Here is a 20,842-nt window from a genome sequence, read left to right as displayed (position 1 = left end):
GCCAGGTGTTCCTGGATTTCCCCGGACTTTCTATATCCCATCACAACCGGCATACATGCCGCTATGAGACTAACCTCCACCGTCCGTAAGTGCTGGACGAGGCGGAAGATTGGCAGCGCAGTGTAATCGAACCCCGTATATTCGAATTTGCATAAGGGTCTTCGTTTCAATGTGGCTGGATCCTGCGGCGTAATGTGTCGTAAACGAATATACCTTGTTACAACTTAATTTGGCGACGTTGCACTGCCTATGAGGTTCAATGTATGAATAATGTATAACAACGCACTTGATAGAAAAAAAAATTGAGTTGTTTCAATGCGTTGTTCGGGCAACGTTGCGATAGTTAATAATACACATCATGTCTTCCTTCACACCTCAGCAGCGTACTCATGTGCATACATCCTCATCAGTCTTAGAACTGAGATGCTTGACACGGCTATAATTACGACGCATGGACGAGAGGCTTCGAGGCAGACGCGGGTCTTCCTTTCTCTGGTTCACTTGACAGGCGTGCGAACAGACACATTATGTCCGCTGTTAGCGTATATGGCACCTTTCCGGCGTTCTCTTTGTGTATGCCACGGCCTGCAGCAAGTTTCTCATGAACTGGGACTGCAAACAGACATGCCATAGTATCATGTGTTTATATACAGAGTTCATTGTCAACTCCGGCAGGGTCGGATGTACACAGGGCTGGAGTTTAGGGCTCGACGTACGCCGGAACGGGTGCGCTCGATGCCCCATTTTCTAATGCTGTTCGGGCCCACGCAGAAACTGTCGCGACGGGGCATAGTATAAGTCTGCAGGCTGCTCCATGTCATTGCGGCATCCTGATACTGAACAAGCTGATCCGCTAAACAGGCTTATAGCAGCGGGAAACAACCTTCAGGAAGTCCGGTGCAACGTATACGCTCTGCTAGATTATATAGAATACGTTGTTTAACACTTGCGAAATCCATGGCTTCTGGCCAACTCAGTGTCAGGTGCCAGACCTACAGGCAGTCGTCCACTTGCTAAAGACATGAACGTGCTGGAAAGCGTTTGCGGCGGTACTCGCTTTCCTTTGACCGCTAGTTCTTATCAATTTCTTGTCTTTTTTAAAACATATTCTCAACTTCGGACGCACAGCGTCCCACGTAAGATGTTGAAAAAGTATGTAACACTGCTATAGGCCTCGCTATACGTCAGCACCTACCATATTTTTTTCGTTTCGTCTCGTTTTTTCGTCGAAGGCCTACTGGAACTATAGTCTAGTTTGGACTACTTAGTTGCACACACCTTCAAAATGCGACGTGTTAAGAAACCTGTGTATTTTCAGAAAAGTAGTCTTTGTTATGCATGTTTCAGCACAGGCTTGTAACGTTCTAGCCGAGTGAAAACCCCCAACCAGCTAAAAAAAACCTGTCTTCGGCTTGTGTCACATGAAATACAGCTCTGCGAGGAGCAAATATGTTGTAATCGGTAAAGTGGTCTCGCACCTCGCAGCACGGTTGGTTGCCTGTGCTCATAACAAGAAGTGTGGCCTTAACCTGTGTTCAGCTGTGAACCACGTTATGAACCAGTACGCGCTTTAAGAGTACGTGACTCGATACACTATACGGTAGCGACATATACTATGGCTGCAATGCACTTTACTTAAGGGACACGCCATGCGTCGCGCGCGGCTTGTTATTTCTGTACCTCCGCCTATATTATTTTCCTCCGTTAATTTCATCTCATTTACTTCCAATCACCATATTCCTCTTCCCACGTATTTGTGACGGCCATGCTTAATTACTGCTCGGCTTACCTCTAGGTATTCTTCATCACAAATTCAATCTAATCAGCACGGTCTAGCCCCATCTACGTACGCTTAATCTGAAAATAAGATTCCAACGATCTAAGGAACCAGGCCCGAAGCTCTACAAAACACACTGTAAAGCTGAACATCATGGTCCCAGCTTCACGTGAGAGCCATTGACAATTTCAGTTCTTCACGCAGCGGTCCATTTGACGAAAAGGAAGTTCATGAGGGCCTCGTTAAGCCAAGTCAGGCACGCTTTCCTGCAGAAGGCAGAGTTCATAGTGTGGGGAAGTCTCACAACAATGTAATTCGTACAGCCCTTCCGAGCACCGCCTTTTTCTGTTGACGAAGTGAAGTGATACATCACGGTAGCATTCATTGAAGAAGTGGCCAACTCCGGTCCTCCTGCACGGTGGGAAGTGTCCCGCGGTGAAGCTCCTTTAAAAGAGAAGCCGCACTGCACCTCAACACACTTACCGCTAATCGCTTCACACAAATCCGAGGCGTCTGTACCGTAGATGACCACGTTGGCTACTCCATTGTGTTCACCTTCATAAATCAAGCGGATTCAGCAGAGCAAAATGGGTGATTGTGCTGTCAGAGGAGTAAAAAAGAAAAGTGCTAAAGAGTCTCGAAAGTTAGTTTTTTTAGCATGAGATTTCCCTCTCCTCGTGATAGCTGGCGAACTGGCTGGTGCATTGATGCACGCCCTGAAACTTTAGTCACACGTTAGTGCACTTGCTTTATGTGATATGTTTTTTTCATTTTGAAGCTAAAAATGTTTTCAGGAAAGCGATACGCAGAAGGTGCTTGGCCACCGAGCTGCGGACGTGCTATTATCAAATGAAGAAAATATAATAAAACAGAATAAAACGCAAGGCCGGAACCATAATTCGAATCGTTCGTATAGTCCGTGGCAAATGCAGCGCGTTTTATTCTTTCTTTATTACTTCTGATAATATGTGGAGGTCACCAGCTATGCGAACAGTTATGAAGTGCTGGAAGAGTGGTACCTGGTTTTGACAGGAAGCCAAAATAACGAATAACTGAGTTGAAATAGGGAGCCTGTTTCTCTCGTCTGAATGCAATGTTTGAATTGTTCGATATGTGGCACGTTCAGAGGTCAAAAGGGCTGAAGTTGCTTCAGATTGCCTCGGCAAAACCTCAGTGATGTCCTCTTATTCGTTCGCATTTTCAGCGGCTCATAAGAATGATCAAGGCTCTGCAACGAAAAAGCATAATCACGCGTGCACCGAAGAGCTAAGACAGCGTAGTGAAGACGATATCGAACCATTCCTACGTTATACTTCTAGTCGCTTTCGCTGGTATTACTTGAGAGTACCGCAGAGGTAGCATAACCACAGAAACGGCACGGCAGTCTGGTGGTGCTCATAATCGTAGTGTACTAAGCTCAAACAATACATTGCTGTTTCATAAAAAAAAAGAGAGAGAGAGAAGGAAAGGTAAACGCATCATCAAACGTGCGCACCTCTTACGTTCTTACGGTTTGTTATTTCTATTTGCAGATGCTTCGAGGGAAAACGGTGGCTCGTTCAATGGCCGGCAACCTGTCAAGAAGAAACGAAAGTCGAGAACCGCCTTCACGAACCACCAGATCTTCGAACTGGAGAAAAGGTTCCTCTACCAAAAGTACTTGTCACCAGCGGACAGAGACGAAATCGCACAGTCTTTAGGGCTCACAAACGCTCAAGTGATAACGTGGTTCCAGAATCGCCGCGCCAAGCTCAAGAGGGACATGGAGGAACTTAAGAAGGACATGGATGCCGCCAAGATCCATACTATACACAAGACCCTAATAGATAATATTCAAGACCTAAGCAGTTTCAAAAAGGACATACATAAGCCACCCAGTGGGCCACCTTCTCTCGAATCGTCGAGATACTAAAATTCGGTCGCCATCTTTTTGTGCTTCTACACGGGTAAAAATTGACGGCTGCCATGGCAAATCTTGGAACGCAAGTCCTTCAACGCTGAAATCAGTTGGAGGCAGCCGCACAGGCGATTACGTCACATAGTCTTCGTTGTAACATCACAGACTGTTCGAAAACAACCGGTCAAGATGCGTAGCTAGAAGCGGCTAGCTTCTTGAAGCAATTCATGGGATTGCTGTGACTGTGATTATCGTGCAAATTAAGCGTCGAGATAAGCTGGCACCCGTTTGAAATGCGGGCTGCTGTATCCCATACCATTACATCATTACGTGTTCGCTGCTCCAAGTGCGGGTATTAAATCCCTGGCGCGAAGAAATGACCTGGCATAGCGCGTTTGTTTGTCAGGCATTTCATTGTTGTCCAGCCCCATCGATCCGCATGCCCGCATGTCTCTGCTGGTCACTGTGAGAAACCTCGAATATAGCCGGCATTGAGACAAGCGCCCACACCACTATACATATATTTAGAAAGCAACTTTTTGTTTCTAGTGTGCTGGTGTCCTTGTTGTTCTTGCTGTTCCTCATCGGACTTAAGGTGGTCGCTTTAGTGGCAGCTATGACACTATCGACAGGTGCTCTGAATGTCAATTGATTGACAAGGAATCTCTCGAAGACGCACCTTGTTACCAAACCATTCAAGTGCGGATTTTCAATCGAAATTAGATGCTTGCTTGTCCACACCCTCATGCTGAATTTTTGAGCTAAGAATCGTGCAAGCAACCAATCCGATTCCTTTTAGATGTACCATGTAGTCTATTGGCACTATATGACAGTTTAGAGCCAGTAGTTTCATCTGGTTTGACGTCCATAGCTCATCTACAAAGCTGACCCACAAAGTCGGCTTTTTACTGTCATTTTTGAGTCGCCAGTCATATAGCCGTATTTAATAAGGACAAAATCTAGTGCATGTAGGAAAAAGCGCATCGCAGTGTAAACTTGGTGTAAATATTCTATTATTCTGTCAACAAAGATAACCGACAATTATTTTTGTTCCCTGTATATACAGAAGACAACTGTACAGTGGATGTTGATACGATATTGAGAATAAATAACGAGTACATACAGCAGCTTCCCTTTCTCCAGCCGTACACTTTCGTTCTTACAGTTCAGATTTCTGTTTTCTTTTGGATGGCTCTCTTTCTAGTGTTTTCTAAGTTTAAGATATAGAGTAGCGAATACAAGTATAGTCATAGCGAATGAAATGTTTCGGAATCCTACGCAAGCCGAAAGACATGCATACAAAGAGCCGAAGGCACACAACCAAAGTTATGCGTCAATGATAACCATGATTAGACTGCGTGTCTAGTGGCGTCGGCGTCCGAATATGTGCAAGTTTACCCTGTCTTTTTCTATGTGTTACGGCTGCAGCGACGTTCGCGTAAAAACATCCCAAAATATAAATAAACGAATGCAAATAATACCGAAAAGCAGAACTTTGAAAATGTGCAAGCTACGTTTGTAACGTAGTTTGTCAAGAAAAGTACATCGAGTATTCGTTGTTGTCAAAATACGTACGAAGGGCAGATTCGCTCAAATACCTGGTGAGTGACTTTTATGTTGCACGTTAAATGTAGGAATATCCCTCAATATACGCATATATGGCGTCTCAAGGCATCCAAATGGCGTTGTCTTTTGTACTGACAATACTCTGCAAAGCTGACAACGGTTAGCATAGGCACAGGTCGCGCCACCTCACTTGCATGTAGATGGGCATTCGGCGTACATCAGTCAGTATATGAGGCTCAAAGTCGACATCGCTGGCAAGGCCCACCTATTCTTCTAAGCGTCAACAGGTACTGTTAGTTATGTGCCTCGTCCAGTCCTGGGTGCTTGTGTGTACAGAAGTGTGTATGTGTCGAATATTGGCTGTGTTCGTATGTACATAAATGTAAAAGAACAATGCCAAGTCTAAACAACCTTGAGGCGTATTGTCTCGCTTAATTGACATCCTGCAACCGGCATACCTTGTATGAGATACCACACCTCACATAGTTGGCTATTGTGCAGGCTTTTTGAATGAAGCTGTATTTGAATCGAAGTGCATCCACCCGTCATGAATTTGCTGAAATGTGGGTGGTAACGCGCATGCTGTATTCACGCCGCATAAAGTGTGTAATGTTTTAATTGATCTTAGAATTGAGTTAATTGAACGACTTCTTAACTCCCGCATTAATAATTATCACCTAACGGCACCACTCATTGGCAAAAATACATCGCATGCAAGAATGTTACTTACCGAAGAGCTATGCGAAAGCTGCACCGAATACAGAAGGTTGTACCTTGGCACAGAAGGGCGATTGTCGTGCAATGTTTCAAAGGGTTGCATCTTCACTACCCTGCATAAGGAAATAGCAACGAATACAGCTTTCCGTTGTGTTCATTGAGTATTATGTTGAAAGAATATCTGTTCGTAACTTGTACTCATTAAAATTATTATGCTTCATTTCATTTTCCCCCTGCCTTGTGTGCGGTGCTCCACAACTGCGAAATGTTACCTCAGCTTACAGCTCACAACGTTGTATCTCATCATTCAGCGGTCTTGTCTTTGTGTTGTGTAAATTGTGTTTCGTTATAATTTATGCAGCGTTTAATCTAGCACGTTGGTGCGCAATTGTCACATCAATAGCACACGTTTCATCGGTGGTACAGGCACAGCCTGCAATATCTAATATTGATGAAACTTATCTCGCATGACATAAAGATGTCGGCAAAACAAAACAAGAATGAGTTAAACATAACCCGTAGCCTATGTTGTAATTGAGTCTGCTGAATAGCAGGCATCCTTGCCGAGCCCAACACTAAACAGAAGAAAAACAAAGAAAAGAAAAAGAGGGACAGAAACAACAGAACAGAAAACCTGGTCCACTGATGATCGTGTATACTTGTCACATGTTTTATGAGTAGTTCCTATTTAAAAAAGCAAGCGTTTACATGTTCTAGCTGCTCTGTCGAAGTTTTGTACTTGACATCGGTGTGCACGATAGGAAGTTCTGTGATATATCACATTGTTCTCAACATATTGTAAAGTTCCCACATGACAAACACGCAAATACGATAATAAAACAAGTACTTTTACACAGAGTGAGACGACTTTTGTGTGTGGTTCCAAGGTGACTCAGATCCAGGGCGAATAACTGCAATGAAAGAAATACAATATAAAGCGCTTCGCAGGGATCATGCATGGCCAACCTTAGCTCTTTTCTTGTTCCTCGAAGGATGCGTGCCTTTGGAAGATGGGGACGAGGCCCCTTTGCAGTTCCGCTTATCGAATAGTCGAGCTTAGCGACTGTTCGTAAAGATAAGAGCAACTGAATAACTTCAAAAGAGAAATCACTTTGGCCGCGAATCAATCACGCATCTGTAGTGAAAATATTGCTTATTTCCTCATAATAAACAACTGTGAATGGACAAATGGATTCTTAAAAAACAATCAGGTCGCTCTAATTTCCTTGCAATAGATAGTTAAATACAGTCGCCGTGACGATAGCAGTTATCCTAGAACCAATCGTGAATATGTCATTATTGCGGTCAATTCAGCTGCGGTAAACGAGCGTGCTGCTAGGAGTAGGATGGTGTTGTAGGGCATGTGTAGAGGAGATGTCGTTCCTCGACATGAGTCCTGATCGGCGATGATGGAACGCCTCGAAGGGTCGGATGTGATTGGGAGCTTCTCAACCTGTGGCTTCACACCTGGACTGTGCCGATGGAACTGACTGGCATGAGCTATGGCGCGCGGTAGTAGCACGTGGCGCGTCGTCGTCGTCCACGGGCCGCTACATCACTCCCCCCTCAGACGCAGAGTGGTTCTTGAAGTTGAGGTCCACGTCGATACCGCGAGGTGGAGAATGAGGCCGACACATGGACGCGGGACGGTTGGGCACACGGCTTATGGTTATGGCAGTGGGTAGAGCATGGGTAGAGCATGATGGCATCGGCAAGCGCGGTGTAAGCCGAGTGCTCCCAGTGAAGGACGGAAGCGGCGTTAGCTTCACGGTGAGAGAACGTAAGTACCGCCGGTACGTGAGCTGTGAGTTCCAAGGGTTGTACCCAAGGAAGTGCCTGGGAGGACCACCGGCAAGCAGGTGGATACCGGGAACGGAGGTCGCTGTGCTCTTCCTGCTAGTTCCCGGTAGGAGAGAGGTCACGGTGCCCCTTGTCGGCTAGTCGGCAGTTGGTAGCTGGTTTGCCGAAGATGAGGACCGATGGTGGTCCGGTTTTCTGGGGCCCGATCTTCAACTTGTCGTTAGATCATAGCGTGCGTTAAATGCATCACTTCGCCCGTGATTCGCCACGAGCTCTTGCGCGAGCCTACCACAGCGGCTTTGGAGCGCGCGAGCTCTAAATATAACGATAACGATCGCTATGTGAAACTTGAGGATTGGGGCCCTGGACCGCTAGCATAGGCGATGAGTGTGGCGCGGTCGGTAGCGGCATACCGCGACCGGCACTGGAGCGTGGGGCTCGGGAAAGTGCCGCTGGTGGATGCCCGAGGAGGACCGTCGCGAAGCGTGTGTAGTATATTAATGTGACTCTTTAGTGAGGTTGTCACTCGTACAAAATCGCTTCTAACTGGCGCTGCTCCGCAGAGGAGAAAAACACGACTGCTCTCTTAGGAAGACAGACGAACACTACTTTATTGTACAACAGACGGAAATAGAAGTGCGTACATTGGGAGATATCACCAAGTCCAATTCGGTTAAAGTCACGTTCCAGGCCCCAACCTGCCGCGTATTCGGTTACATGCGTGGTCTTCTGTTTATGTCTGGCCCTTTAGGGGTCGTCTAACAAGTGTCCGTTCGATTCGTTCGTTGTTTCGTTTTTGTATCATCCTCCCCCCCAAATGAGTTTGATAACTCATTTCTTCTACAGGCATTCCAATGGGAAGAGTAACTGCACTGGTCTTCGTGTGATACGACCAGACGGCAACTTGACAACACAGGAACGAACCTGGCCGTCCCTTCCCTTGTAGAGCTCCAGTATTCGAACTAATTTCCACAAGTGACGTGGAATCTTGTCTTCATGTAGGAGAGCTACGTCCCCCTCCTTGATCCCCACTGGGTTGTCCACTCTGGCAACGTGGGCAGATTTCAACTCCAGCAGATATTCGCGTCTCCATCGTCGCCAAAATTGGTCGGCCACAGTTTGGAGGTGTCTCCATCGCTTTCTTAGCTCTGCTGCAGTCGATGGCCTAATAGTGCTGGGTGGTGGCGAAGGTAGTGCAGTCAAAGTACGCCCGATCAAAAGGTGTGCCGGGGTCAGTGCACTTGGCTCGGTCGGTGAGGTGAAGAGGTAGGTTAGTGGACGAGAGTTAACGGTTGCCTCCGCTTCATGCAAGACAGTTGTCATCTCCTCAAATGTCAAGCATTGTCGTCCGAGAACTCGTCGGAGGCACTGCTTTACAGTTCTAACCATCCTCTCCCAAAATCCACCCCACCAGGCGGCACGTTCAACGATGTATTTCCAGTGTATCCGGTGTTCGGAAGCGAAGTTTTGTACCTCTTCGTTTCGGATAACGTTCCATAAATTGCGGATGTCACGTTCCGCTCTCTTGAATGTGAGGGCGTTATCGCTGTACACTGTTGAGGGCACTCCTCTTCGTGAAATGAAACGTCGAAACGCCATTACGAAGGCTTTAGAAGTCAGGTCGGACACCAGTTCAAGGTGGACGGCCCTTGAGGTGGCACAGGTGAACAGAGCTATGTATGATTTCACCTGTGTGTCGCTCACCTTTACATATAGTGGACCGGCAAAATCGATTCCAGTGGTGTCAAAGGGATGTCTCCGCTCAAGTCGATCTGCAGGTAGAGGCGCCGTAGGCGCTGTTGCATGGCATGCCCGAAAGCGAGCGCATACTCTGCATTGGTTTATGACTGTTTTTACCAGTTGCCTGGCTCGAGTGATCCACCACTTTTCACGTATCTCCGAGAGCGTGGCCTGGAGTCCTCCGTGTAAAGTGCGACGATGTGCCGCCTCCACGATGTGTCGAGTTAGCTCATGCTCCTTTGGCAGCAGAATGGGGTGTTTAATTTCTTCGGATTCTTCAGCGCACTGCAGCCTTCCAGTGAGTCGCAGGAGTCCATCCCCGTCGAGGTATGGCTGTAGCTCCGCTATCCTTGACGACTTCTGTAGTGCCAAGCCGTGGGAAAGGACTAGCACCTCATCTGCGTAAGCATCGCTCTGTACTTGTTTGATGCAGAATATTTCGGCTCTGTCCATTTCCTCAGCGGTGAGTGGACCGTTCTTGCGGTTTCTTCGCCGGCAGTTTTCCGCAAACCGAAAAATCCATGCCGTGACTCGCAATATGCGTTGGTAGTTGCTGTAATCTTTGGGATTCAACAGCAAGTCGGCTTTTATCTGCACGTGATTCACGGCGACGTCTTGTACTCGTTGCTCTTCTTGTACCATGTCGAGCTCTGTTTCCTGTGTACTCGTTGGTGGCCAGAGTTCGGGTGCAATGCGCATCCATTCTGGTCCGATGAACCACTGTTTGTATTCCGCCAGGACGTCCACTCTCAGTCCCCTAGTAAGAGCGTCGGCTAGGTTTGAAGCCCCAGGGCAGTGTCGCCATTGTGATGGGTCACTGTTGCTTTGGATCTCCGTCACACGGTTCTTGACGAACGGTTTCCATCTAATTGAGTCACCCTTGATCCAGCTGAGGACAATAGTGGAATCCGTCCAGTAGGTTGGTTCGCCTGACAGGATTTGTAGCGAATCACGCACGAGCTTGGCAATTCGAATCCCGATCACCGCACCCATCAGTTCGAGACGTGGCAGAGTGAGCTTCTTGATGGGTGCCACGCGGGACTTTGCGAACAGCAGCCCCACCTTGACAGCTCCCATGTCGTCTACCGTCCGTACGAAGACGCATGCACCGTAGGCTTGAGGGCTGGCGTCGGTAAATATATGTAGCTCCGCCGTGTAGCCGGTCCCATTCACAGGTGTAAGGCATCGTTCCAGTGAAATGATGCCGAGCTTCGGCAACTCCTCACACCATGATTTCCATTCTTGTAACAAGTCATCTGGGAGCTCGTTGTCCCAGTCCAGTCCTCGCTCCCATATTCTCTGGAATAAAATCTTCGCTCTGATTGTATAAGGAGCGAGGAAACCGAGCGGGTCAAAGATCTTGCCACATGTTTGCAACACGCTGCGCTTCGTCGGCGTTGCGGCGGTCATGGTGACCAGTAGATGTTCGGCAGAAAACCTGAAGTTATCACCAGTTCTGTCCCAAACGATGCCAAGGACTTTTCTGTCTTCAGTATCTCCCAGTCGCTTGTTCACGTTGCAGTTGTCCGTGTTCAGCTCTTCGAAAACACTTTGCAGCTCCATGGCACTCGATGACAACTTGCTCAGCCTCATCCCTGCCCGTTGCATTATGGCCTGCGCTCCCGCGGTGATTCTCCTTGCTTCGTCCAGCGTATCGGCACCCATGAGCAGATCATCTACGTAAAAGGAGCCGGCCAAAGTGACGGCAATGTCCTCGTCGGTTCCTTTCGTGTTTTGCAGATGATGTTGCAGAGTAGCCGCAAGCAGAAATGGGCTCGCGGAAGTCCCGAAAGGCACGCGGGTCATTCTCCAATGTTCAAGTGCTGGCAATGGGGCACCAGGAAAAGGCGGGCTGGAGAACCAGAGAAAACGCAATGCATCTCTGTCTGATGGTCTGATGCTGATTTGCAGGAATGCTTTCTGAATGTCTGCCGTAATCGCAATCTTGTACATGCGGAAGCGCAGCAAAATGGGTATCAGATCGGAATTCAGTTTTGGACCCTTTTCAAGATGGTCGTTCAAGGACGTGGCTGCGTGACCGTGAGACGAGGCGTCGAAGACGACCCGTAATCTTGTGGAAGTGGAACTGTCGCGGATCACCGCTCTATGTGGCATGTAGTAGCACGTGCAGTCCGAATCCCGCGCGTCGACAGTTGCCCTTTCTGCGTGGTCGTTTTTGGCGTAGGCCCTTATGGCGTCGTCGTACTCCCTCACGCTGCCATCTCGCTGTAGCCGCCGCACGAGACTCTGTAGCCTGCATTTCGCCACCTCCAGGTTATCGGGCAATGTGGCCATCCCTGCTTTCCATGGCAGAGCAACTTGGTATCGACCATCGACGAACGTGATATTTTCCTCGAATTCCTCCATGACGGATGAATTGATCAGCGTATTGTTCTTTTCATCGTCGACAATTCCCACGCTCTCCAACTCCCAGAATCGTTTCAGATAGTCCGGTGGGGGTTTCTCTGTTACACCCACACGCAACACGCACACAGCAGTTGTGCTGTCGATGCCGAGGTGGGCAGATAACGTCGTTGGTCCCTGAAACGTCCATCCAAAAACTGTCGAGATTGCCACCAACTTGTCGTTGTCCTTGCTTCGGCATACTTCACCGCTCAGCAGCCGCCACATGTGGTCGCACCCAATCAAAACGCTGATTCCAGATTCGCCGGGAATATTTGGGCACGTCACCTCGTCTGCAATGAATCCTTTGTGACGGCGGACAGAACGTATGAATTCATTATCCGTCGGTGTGGCAGTGAGGTCTTTACAGATAAATGGGATCGTCAGGGCCTCGATGATGTACGCTTCGGAGTTGTATTGGCTATGGAGCACTAGCTGCACAATCTTCACCTTTACCACTGGTCTTCTAGTGGTGGTATCGTTGGCAAAGGTGTTGAGTTGCAGTGACGTTTCCCCCACTACCTTGAGCTTGAGTCTTTTCGCTACATCTTCGCGCACGAAGGTACGCTGGCTACCTCCGTCGATTAGTCCCCGAAGATACGTGGTCTTTGAACCGGAGGTTAACCATGCTCGAAACGTTTGCAGTAGGACGTTGGAGTCCTGCTCTACTGGGGCAGTATTTATCGCCACAATATTTGTACTCTCCACTTGACTTTCGTTTTTCTCGCCTGTCTCAGGAGGGGAGCACATGGACGAAGCATGCCGTTTTCCGCAGTGATCGCAAGTAATCCTTGCACGACAGTCCTTCGAGCGATGGCCTCTTTTTGTGCATCTAAAGCAGCGCATATTTTTTGCTAACTTGTTCTTCTTTTCGGACGGAGAGAGGCGGCCTTGGCACTGTGGCGCAGCGTGATCGGAAGCGTCGCAGAAGAAGCACTTGTTTTGCAACTGCACGCCGTTCTGCAGCACTGCACCCGTTGGAATAAAGCTGCTCGATTTTTTGTCGGATCCATTGCCTTTGTTTGGATTTTGATTCCGGTCTCGTACTCCTGAGCGTTCCCGACTCTCAATTTCAATGCGAAGGAAATTCAGTACCTTTGTTAACCCCTCGTCTGCTTCGGACTCCGATCCGCTGGTCGATTCTTGTTCGTCAGTCGACGTATACCTGGCCAACCGATGATACTCAACCACCATATCCTGCGGCAGCGACGTAAACAGAATGTCCACCATCATTGAGGCGTAACTTTCACTTGAAACGCCGAGGGCGCGCAGTCCGCGTACGTGGTTCTGGACGTGGTCGTACAACTTTCTCAGTCCGTGTACGTCGCCGGTTGATCTCACGGCAGGCAGATTGCGAAGCCTGGACAAATGTTCCCTCTCGATGCGGCTCCGATCTCCGAATCGCTCCTTCAGGATCTCTATGGCGTCATCATAACATGACTCCGTAGCCTGAAGTCCCATGATGGCTGAAGCAGCCGATCCTCGGAGTAATGAACGCAGGTATTGGAACCTCTCAGCCTTCGCAAGGGTGGTGTTGTCGTGTATGGTCGTCTTGTAGTGCTCCCAAAATGCTTGCCAGCGTGTTAACTCGCCAGCAAAGCACTGCAGCTGTAGTTTCGGGAGCTTAGCTCCAGCGCGTGGTCTTTCCGCTCCTGATGATGTGGGCACAGACGGGTTCTGAGTTGTCGGTTGCTCGGTGATCTGCGTCTCGGCAATCCTCGTTCGAAGTTCCGCTATAGCACCATGAGCTTCGTCCTCGTAGGCGATGATGGTTGGGTACTCTTCCTCGAGCTCATCTGGTTTGAGTAGTGGTTCAACATCTTTGTTAATCTGTCGTAACTCTGTATCGTTAGAGATGAGTCGGGCGAGTAGGCTCTCTAGCGTTGTCTTGTGGACGTTGTCTTGGGCTCGAAGTTCCGCCAGCTCATTCACCAGTTTCGTAACTTGTGCTCGTCGCGCGGCTCTTTTGCCCTTTAGGCGGTCCATGTCGTCTAGATGCAGTCTGCCTTTCTGATTGCAGCGCAGTTAGTCCCGGGTTTCGGCACCATGTAGTATATTAATGTGACTCTTTAGTGAGGTTGTCACTCGTACAAAATCGCTTCTAACTGGCGCTGCTCCGCAGAGGAGAAAAACACGACTGCTCTCTTAGGAAGACAGACGAACACTACTTTATTGTACAACAGACGGAAATAGAAGTGCGTACATTGGGAGATATCACCAAGTCCAATTCGGTTAAAGTCACGTTCCAGGCCCCAACCTGCCGCGTATTCGGTTACATGCGTGGTCTTCTGTTTATGTCTGGCCCTTAAGGGGTCGTCTAACAAGTGTCCGTTCGATTCGTTCGTTGTTTCGTTTTTGTATCAGCGTGAGGCGGTGTGACGCTGTGAAGGTTGTAGAGGACGGTGGTCTTCCTCTACATGAGCCCCGACCGGCGATGATGGTATGCCACGGAGAGGCGATGACGGTGGCCTGTCTCCATGGCCGCGCCGGTGGAACTGAGAGCGGGTGCTCCACGCGCGTGGCCATCGTTGTCGTCGTTGTCGTCGTCCGCTACAGGGGTCCCCCGGCCGTCAGATGCGTTGCGGACGCATCGCAAGAGCTGGAGTTAAGGGCGACCGTGGTAGGCGTATAGACGTGGTGACGCGTGGTCGAACAGGGGCACGGCACACGTTGGCCGCGTTTCAGAGGGGATGAGGACGGGAACAGCATCCGTGTGTAGGTAGGCATCCTTGTGGTAGGTGTGGACGGGAACAGCGATCCGTCGCAGAGAGAGTGAGGCGCTCGGTGTCGTGGTCCTGGGATGCCGCGACCGGCACGGGAGCCGAAGCTCGATAGTCCCAGGTGGAGTGAGTGAGGTGCCGAGACGGGCTTAAGCGTGCCGAGGCGTCGGCTGCCGCGACTGCCGCAACCGGCAGGTGAGCGCAAGGCTCGAGTGTCGCGGCCGGCAGTGAGGAGCGTGAGAAGACTTGAGCGAAGAGAGAAGCGTACGTGAGAGAGAGCGAAGAGTGCGGTAGGAGTGAAGGTGGGCCGTGTGTGCCGGAGGTAGTGCTGCTCGATGGCGTGGTCAGAAATTTGGGATGGTGAAGGGCCGAATTGCTCCGGACGTGATGTTCTTTGTCCGGGTCACCAAATGTAGAGGACGGTGGTCTTCCTCTACATGAGCCCCGACCGGCGATGATGGTATGCCACGGAGAGGCGATGACGGTGGCCTGTCTCCATGGCCGCGCCGGTGGAACTGAGAGCGGGTGCTCCACGCGCGTGGCCATCGTTGTCGTCGTTGTCGTCGTCCGCTACAAAGTTGACCGTGGCGTGTTGCTACTTGTGCGAGGCAGAAGCAGCGCCGTGAAATTACTGGTCGTTGATTGAGTGTGAAGCGTCACCGCCTAGCGAGTTCTTGGAGGAACAGCCACCGTACTTCCAGCGATGACTTCCGGAGCGGTTCGTAGGTGGTCTTGCAAAATGTGGGATGGTGAAGGGCCAAATTCTTCACCGGACTTAGGTGTTTGATGTCCGCGTCACCAAATGTAAAAGATATTAAGTTCCTGCACATGAGTCCTGATCGGTGATGATGGGTTGTCCCGGTGGGCCGCATGTGGCTCGTGGCTTCACTCCAGGGCCCGTTTGCGTTTGCATAGGAGTTGTGTGAAATCTCAGACTCATTCTCAATAGCTTCTGCTGCGCTTTCTGTGCGGACGCCGAGCACGTGCTCAATGCCCTTCCAATGCTATTGTATTGCCAACTGCAGGATGGGACAACCGCAATGCTTGGCTATTGCTTGTATGCAAACGGGACTGTGTCGATAGAACTAACTGGCTTGGGCCATGGCGCGCGATAGTGGTGCGTCTTCGTCGTCCACGGGACTCTGTGTGTGCATGCAGGTTGTATACATGCAGGTGTGATGTACATGCATTTACGGACCACATGTTTGGAGACACGTAAGAACGACTTTTGCGGTGCACGTAAGGTGCACCCCGTGCATAGTTCTGGTATCCTCATAAATGCGGGTATAAAAACACAAGAAAACTGTTGTAGTGCATCACAATGGCGAACTGGTGGTTCATGAATACCTCTGTCAGCCCTTCACAGAAAGCACTGAAGAGCATAATATTATGAACGTCGATTGCTAAAAGCAACAATTCCTTCCCATTCATCATCTCAAAATAAAGTTGTTGTTGTTGTTCCTTTTGCTGTGTAATATAAATGATGTGCTACGCACATTACTAGTAAGGTTTCGTATATCGTACGCTATCGCCTTTGCGTACGAAAGGGATAGCGTTGGTGGTTCTGCGCACGCGCAAGACATAAACAGAGCTTTACACATTGCACAGAACCACCAGGCTATCCCTTACGTACGCAAAGGCGACAGCGTACGATAGAATAAAACTCACTACTATGTTGGTTATTATGCGTGCCTTTTCCCACACGCAATGTCATGAATTCACAACAATTTCACCAGCAAAATAATCGTACATTACTCTAAAGGCACATTTGCCTGAAAGGGGCGCATAGCCCTAGTTAACGTTTTTAGGACGAAGAGTTTTAGAGTACAATACAAAAAAAAAAAGAAAAAGCTTTCGCTTGTCCCATCCTACAGTTGGCAGTACGACAATAGAAAAAAAAAGTTTTAGAGTTTTAGGAAGATGAGTACACACTTCAGTGGCTCATCAATACGAAAAGTTTTAGAACTGGCCTCAGTTGTTCACTTTGTTGGGGAAAATAAAGCGAATCAGTAAATTAAGGATATAGGGAATAGTAGGCTAACACGATAAGGGAGATGGGCTCACTAATTCTGTGACTCATCTAATCAGTCAACAATACAAGGCAGTACTATTTTTGAAGCGTGATGTGGGCAAGCATTGCGCTTGTCCCACCCTACAGTTGGCAATACAACACACTGGGGTGTTCAGTGGCCTGCAGTATGTCACTTCTTGCAGTCTGCAAGAAATTTTTGTCGCGCCTTCTTCGTACGCGCAGCAGTCCTTTAGGATGTGCTCAATGGTTTCAGGATTATGACAGTGCCTGCAATTCGCGTCATCCACGGCGCTAGTTTTGAGCAGCATCGAGTTAGTAAACGGAGCCTGTGGAGCGTTGTTAGGAATTTCCGTGGGATCCCTGTCATTGGTAGATCGGACCCGCGATTTACGGTAATATCACGGATTCAAGGATGCTCTGTTTGGTGTAGTTCTAGCTCCAGACGCCAGACGGCCTTGCCGCTGATCCCAACACGCGAAGGAATTCACTGCAGTGAAATCTCAACACCCAAGTATGATAGTTGGAGCACATAATCTTCTGACGCAGAGTCGTCACATGCACGGTTCATAACTTCTTGAAGTGTGCTGCTGCCTTGCTGATCGTCGTGACTTGGATGGCAGTGGCTGCATGTAGTATTGCAAGTACCTATGCAGTTACGGATGATACTGGGTACCTCAGAGATTTTCCTTGCCAGAATATGTTGAGGGATGGAACGTAATAGGCGCAGGTGGCACTTTTGGTGCGGTGATCAACGGAGCTGTCAGTGAATACCAGCGTGTGCTGGGACTACGTGTCGCTGATAACGTTCGCACCAGCCGCTTTGGCTTCGAGTGAGCTGGATACCGTCAACCTGGCTGGTCCGGATAAAGTATGAAGAAGGGTACGGTCACGGTGTAATAGGGCTAGTCGACCGAGCGGTGAGCTGATGATCTCCTGTAGGTCTCTCAGGAAGCTGCCCGTGTTCCCCGATAGTGCGATTTCATCTACTAGCGAAGTACAACGCGTTCCGAACGAATGAAGACAGGTTGCTTGACTTTAGGTACGTTTGGATGACACTAGGGAAGCTCGGAATCCCAACGGCTGCTCTACTACCTGCTCGATGAAGTCGCTACAAAGTCTGCTGCTGCGTATATAGGTGACAGGTCGACATATGACGTCACGTAGACAATTTTCGATGGAAGTAGGGCTTGGTGAAGTGTTAGCAACCCCATGCATTACCCGCGATTCTCCTCAGAAGTTTTAGGGTTTTCTTTCCCCGAGAGACACGTCACTAACTTGTTTCGACCAGCGCAATGCACTGTCGATTGTAATGCCGATGTACCTGCACGATATGCATCTTGGAATAGGGATGCCATTGACGCAGAGTCATGGGGCGTTTACAACGTGCTTCCCACATCGAATGCCACAAGGAACTGTGATTTCTCAGGTGCGAGTTGCAGCCCTCTACTAGATAATGCTGCACTGATTGAAAGGAGAGCGACTTACGCCGACTCACGGATTCTTTCCTTGTTCCGGCAAATTATGCGGCTACAAATATCGCATGCGTAGATTCTCAGGTGTCGGGAATACGGAGTAGACCGCATTCTTTGGTGAATCCTAGCCATGATCAAATTGAATAGTGTTAGAGAGCACGCTGCATAGGAGAGTCCCCGCTGAAAAGGCCGATGGTGCTTATGTGTCTGCCGACAACGACGTCGTATGTTCTGTTTGACAGGAAATCAATATGATACCGCAATAGACGTCCATTGATCCTGGCGTCTGTTATGGCGTGTAGACCATAACAGACGCCAGGCAGAGTATGCGACATCATCATACGCCTTCTTCACGTCCAGGCAGAAATTCAACGCGAAAGAAAAAGATTCCTTTGCCTCTCGCAGTTCCGTTGCGACTGGAGCTTGCGTCTGGAGTGCCTCTGGCTTTCCGGTAGGCTGCCACGTATTCTGAGATGTAACGGTCGTGCTCCAGAGTCCACGCTAATCTCTTCAGTATAATTATTTGTAATAACTTGCCAACGCATGAAGCTAGGGTATGTGGCGGGAGGTCCAGGAGTACTTGGCTAAGCGGAGACCCGAAGTCCTCTTTCCTTGCACGCATCGACGTACCACAACTCCTCCTATCGTTTTCACTGCAAAATGTTGCGGTCCTTGGTATCGCGTGTGGCTCAACATTTCTTTAGAGGCACTATTCTTGTAAAAGTTGGCGGTACGCCAAATTGTAGGACTTGTAGTGTGCAAGAGGACACGGAGCACCCCCTGGCGCTACAGCTCAGCTCAAACCTGTAAAGTTTTCGGGATAGGCTGGACAGTTCGTTCGAATGTGCCTTGGTGCGGATCCTCAAGGGCATATATGCAATGCGAAAATGTCTGAAAGCAGACGATGTCATTAGCCAGCGAGTAGTGTTTTGTTTGGCGTTGTACCGATATCGTCTCAGCAGGTGACAGCACCAGTGCGGACATACGATTCCATTTCTTATATGTACATCTCTACTTTTTAACATGCAACTACAGTCGACCCCCGTTTATCCGACGCCTGCAGTTTCAAACGAAAATTTCCGGATAGCGAAGGAAACCGGATGAACCAAGCGCGGGATATATCAAGCCTGTGTTCGTTTCGGAAACTGTACACTGTTATTTCCGTTTTGTTATTGCGGTCTACCAGTTTTTTAAAAACTTTTACGAACGATTTTGATTTGAAAAGGAAGAAAAATAGATGGGCTGAATCCTACATTGGACCAGCTACGCCAGTCGCTTAGGGCCTGTTCTCACATACAACAAAATCAGACCAGCGGCATGGCCGAGCGGTTACATCCCATTTCGCCTATTCCCATTTTGCCTAACCCGGATTATCGGATTAAAGAGGCGGGAGGGGTAACAGCCGTTAGGCGAAATGGGACTGCCGTGCAATCTCATTAGGCAAAACGGGACTGTCGGCAAGTGGGCGTTACTTACACGCTCCGACCCGATGATGACGTGTGCAAGAAATCAATGTGCTCGTCGGACAACTACCTTACGTCGTCCGAAACAAATACCCTTTACATTTGCAAATATAAGGTGTAAATATAATGTACAAATATAACAAAAACATTTTACAAACATTTTACATAGTGACTCCTGATGGACAGCATGACGAATGAAACAAGGCTTCGAGCCATGTTCAGTGTCACCTGAGCGATGTTAAATATGGAAACTGGTGTCACTATAGTCGTGTTTAATTTAACTCTTTTTTTTTTCTTTCGTGTTAGCGCCGCGAAGCTATGAGCGACGGCGAGGTGGCTATGAGCGAGATGTGGCTATGTGGAGATGAGAGGTTGCTATGAGCGACGTACAGATGAGAACAGATGGAGAAAGGACAGCAGGAAGGAGTGGGGGGATAGGGGGTTAATATGCGTCTTGGGCAGACTTCAGGGGGAACTGTGCCGGTATTCGTCTCGAAAGTCTTCGGAAAACCCAGGGAAAACCTCAGACAGCACAACCGGTGGTAGGATTCGAACCCACCGCCTCCCAGTTAGCACGACACCACCGAGCGAGACGCCTTAACCCACGTTCAACCTAACTACCGTATTTTCCGGTGTATAACGCGCGCGTTATTCGGTAAAAAGGTGCTCTGAAGAGGGCCTGCGCATTATCTAACGGTGGGAGTTATACACGGAAATATTTTCCGACAGGAATTCCTTTTCTGGTCGGTGTCGTACAAATTCTAGTCTCCTCCAGGGTGTGCTGTGAATTTCTCCCAAATCACTTAGGGTCAGTTGAAAAAGCCGGCGTAGGGTGTTGGAATTAATAAAAAGTTGTGATGCTACTTAAGAATGTCATTGAGCAGTCAATAATTCAGAATGGCGAACGGGACATGATGTCGTACCTCGATGCCGTTGGATATCTAATGCATATTGAGTAGAGCTGCAAATTTGGAAGAATTTTGAAGTGCAGAAAACAAAGCTGCCCTTTTAATTTAAAAAAATGTAAATAAAAACTATGTTTTCACTCTTGCACAGTCTATATTTGTGAACCAACAGATGAGGGAAGAAACCCTAGTGTAATATGAATTATAAATACAGACCTCATGCTTCAGTGAAACCAACTAGGTTGCATGTAAAGCTATATGAAGATTCGAAATTGACTTTTGGCAGCATGCCAGAGGACCGCCTTCTTTCTTACCTAACACGGATTAGTAGGCGAAGTGGGACTGTCTGC

General features: G+C 48.7%; 2 protein-coding genes and 1 long non-coding RNA gene across 4 annotated transcripts in view; 1 reads left to right on the top strand and 2 right to left on the bottom strand.

The window, feature by feature from the left end:
* Positions 1-6,816, top strand: part of LOC135377671 (transcription factor LBX2-like) — a 208,358-nt gene extending 201,542 nt beyond the window's left edge. Inside the window, exon 2 of one of the 2 annotated variants that reach the window (XR_010418172.1) lies at positions 3,310-3,400. Coding sequence is in view for 1 of the 2 variants with exons in the window: in XM_064610263.1 (XP_064466333.1) it covers positions 3,310-3,689 (380 nt within the window). In the remaining variant the exon portion in view is untranslated. Of the gene's footprint in view, positions 1-3,309 lie in introns of both variants that reach the window. The other variant, XM_064610263.1, reaches the window with a different exon arrangement.
* Positions 1,458-6,870, bottom strand: LOC135377672 (uncharacterized). The gene is made up of 6 exons (XR_010418173.1): positions 6,805-6,870; positions 5,971-6,070; positions 3,273-3,351; positions 2,797-3,005; positions 2,261-2,377; positions 1,458-2,188 (listed from the first exon to the last, which is right to left on the bottom strand). It is a non-coding gene; the product is annotated as an uncharacterized LOC135377672 (long non-coding RNA).
* A 1,727-nt stretch (positions 6,871-8,597) lies between these two features.
* LOC135378945 (uncharacterized) lies at positions 8,598-13,886 on the bottom strand. The gene has a single exon (XM_064612168.1). It carries the CDS (start codon positions 13,884-13,886, stop codon positions 8,598-8,600), a length of 5,289 nt encoding a protein of 1,762 aa, XP_064468238.1.
* Positions 13,887-20,842: the final 6,956 nt, after the last annotated feature.

Source organism: Ornithodoros turicata, chromosome 1 (assembly GCF_037126465.1).
Source record: "Ornithodoros turicata isolate Travis chromosome 1, ASM3712646v1, whole genome shotgun sequence".
Classification (NCBI taxonomy): domain Eukaryota; kingdom Metazoa; phylum Arthropoda; class Arachnida; order Ixodida; family Argasidae; genus Ornithodoros; species Ornithodoros turicata.
This window is presented reverse-complemented; position numbering and strand designations above follow the sequence as displayed.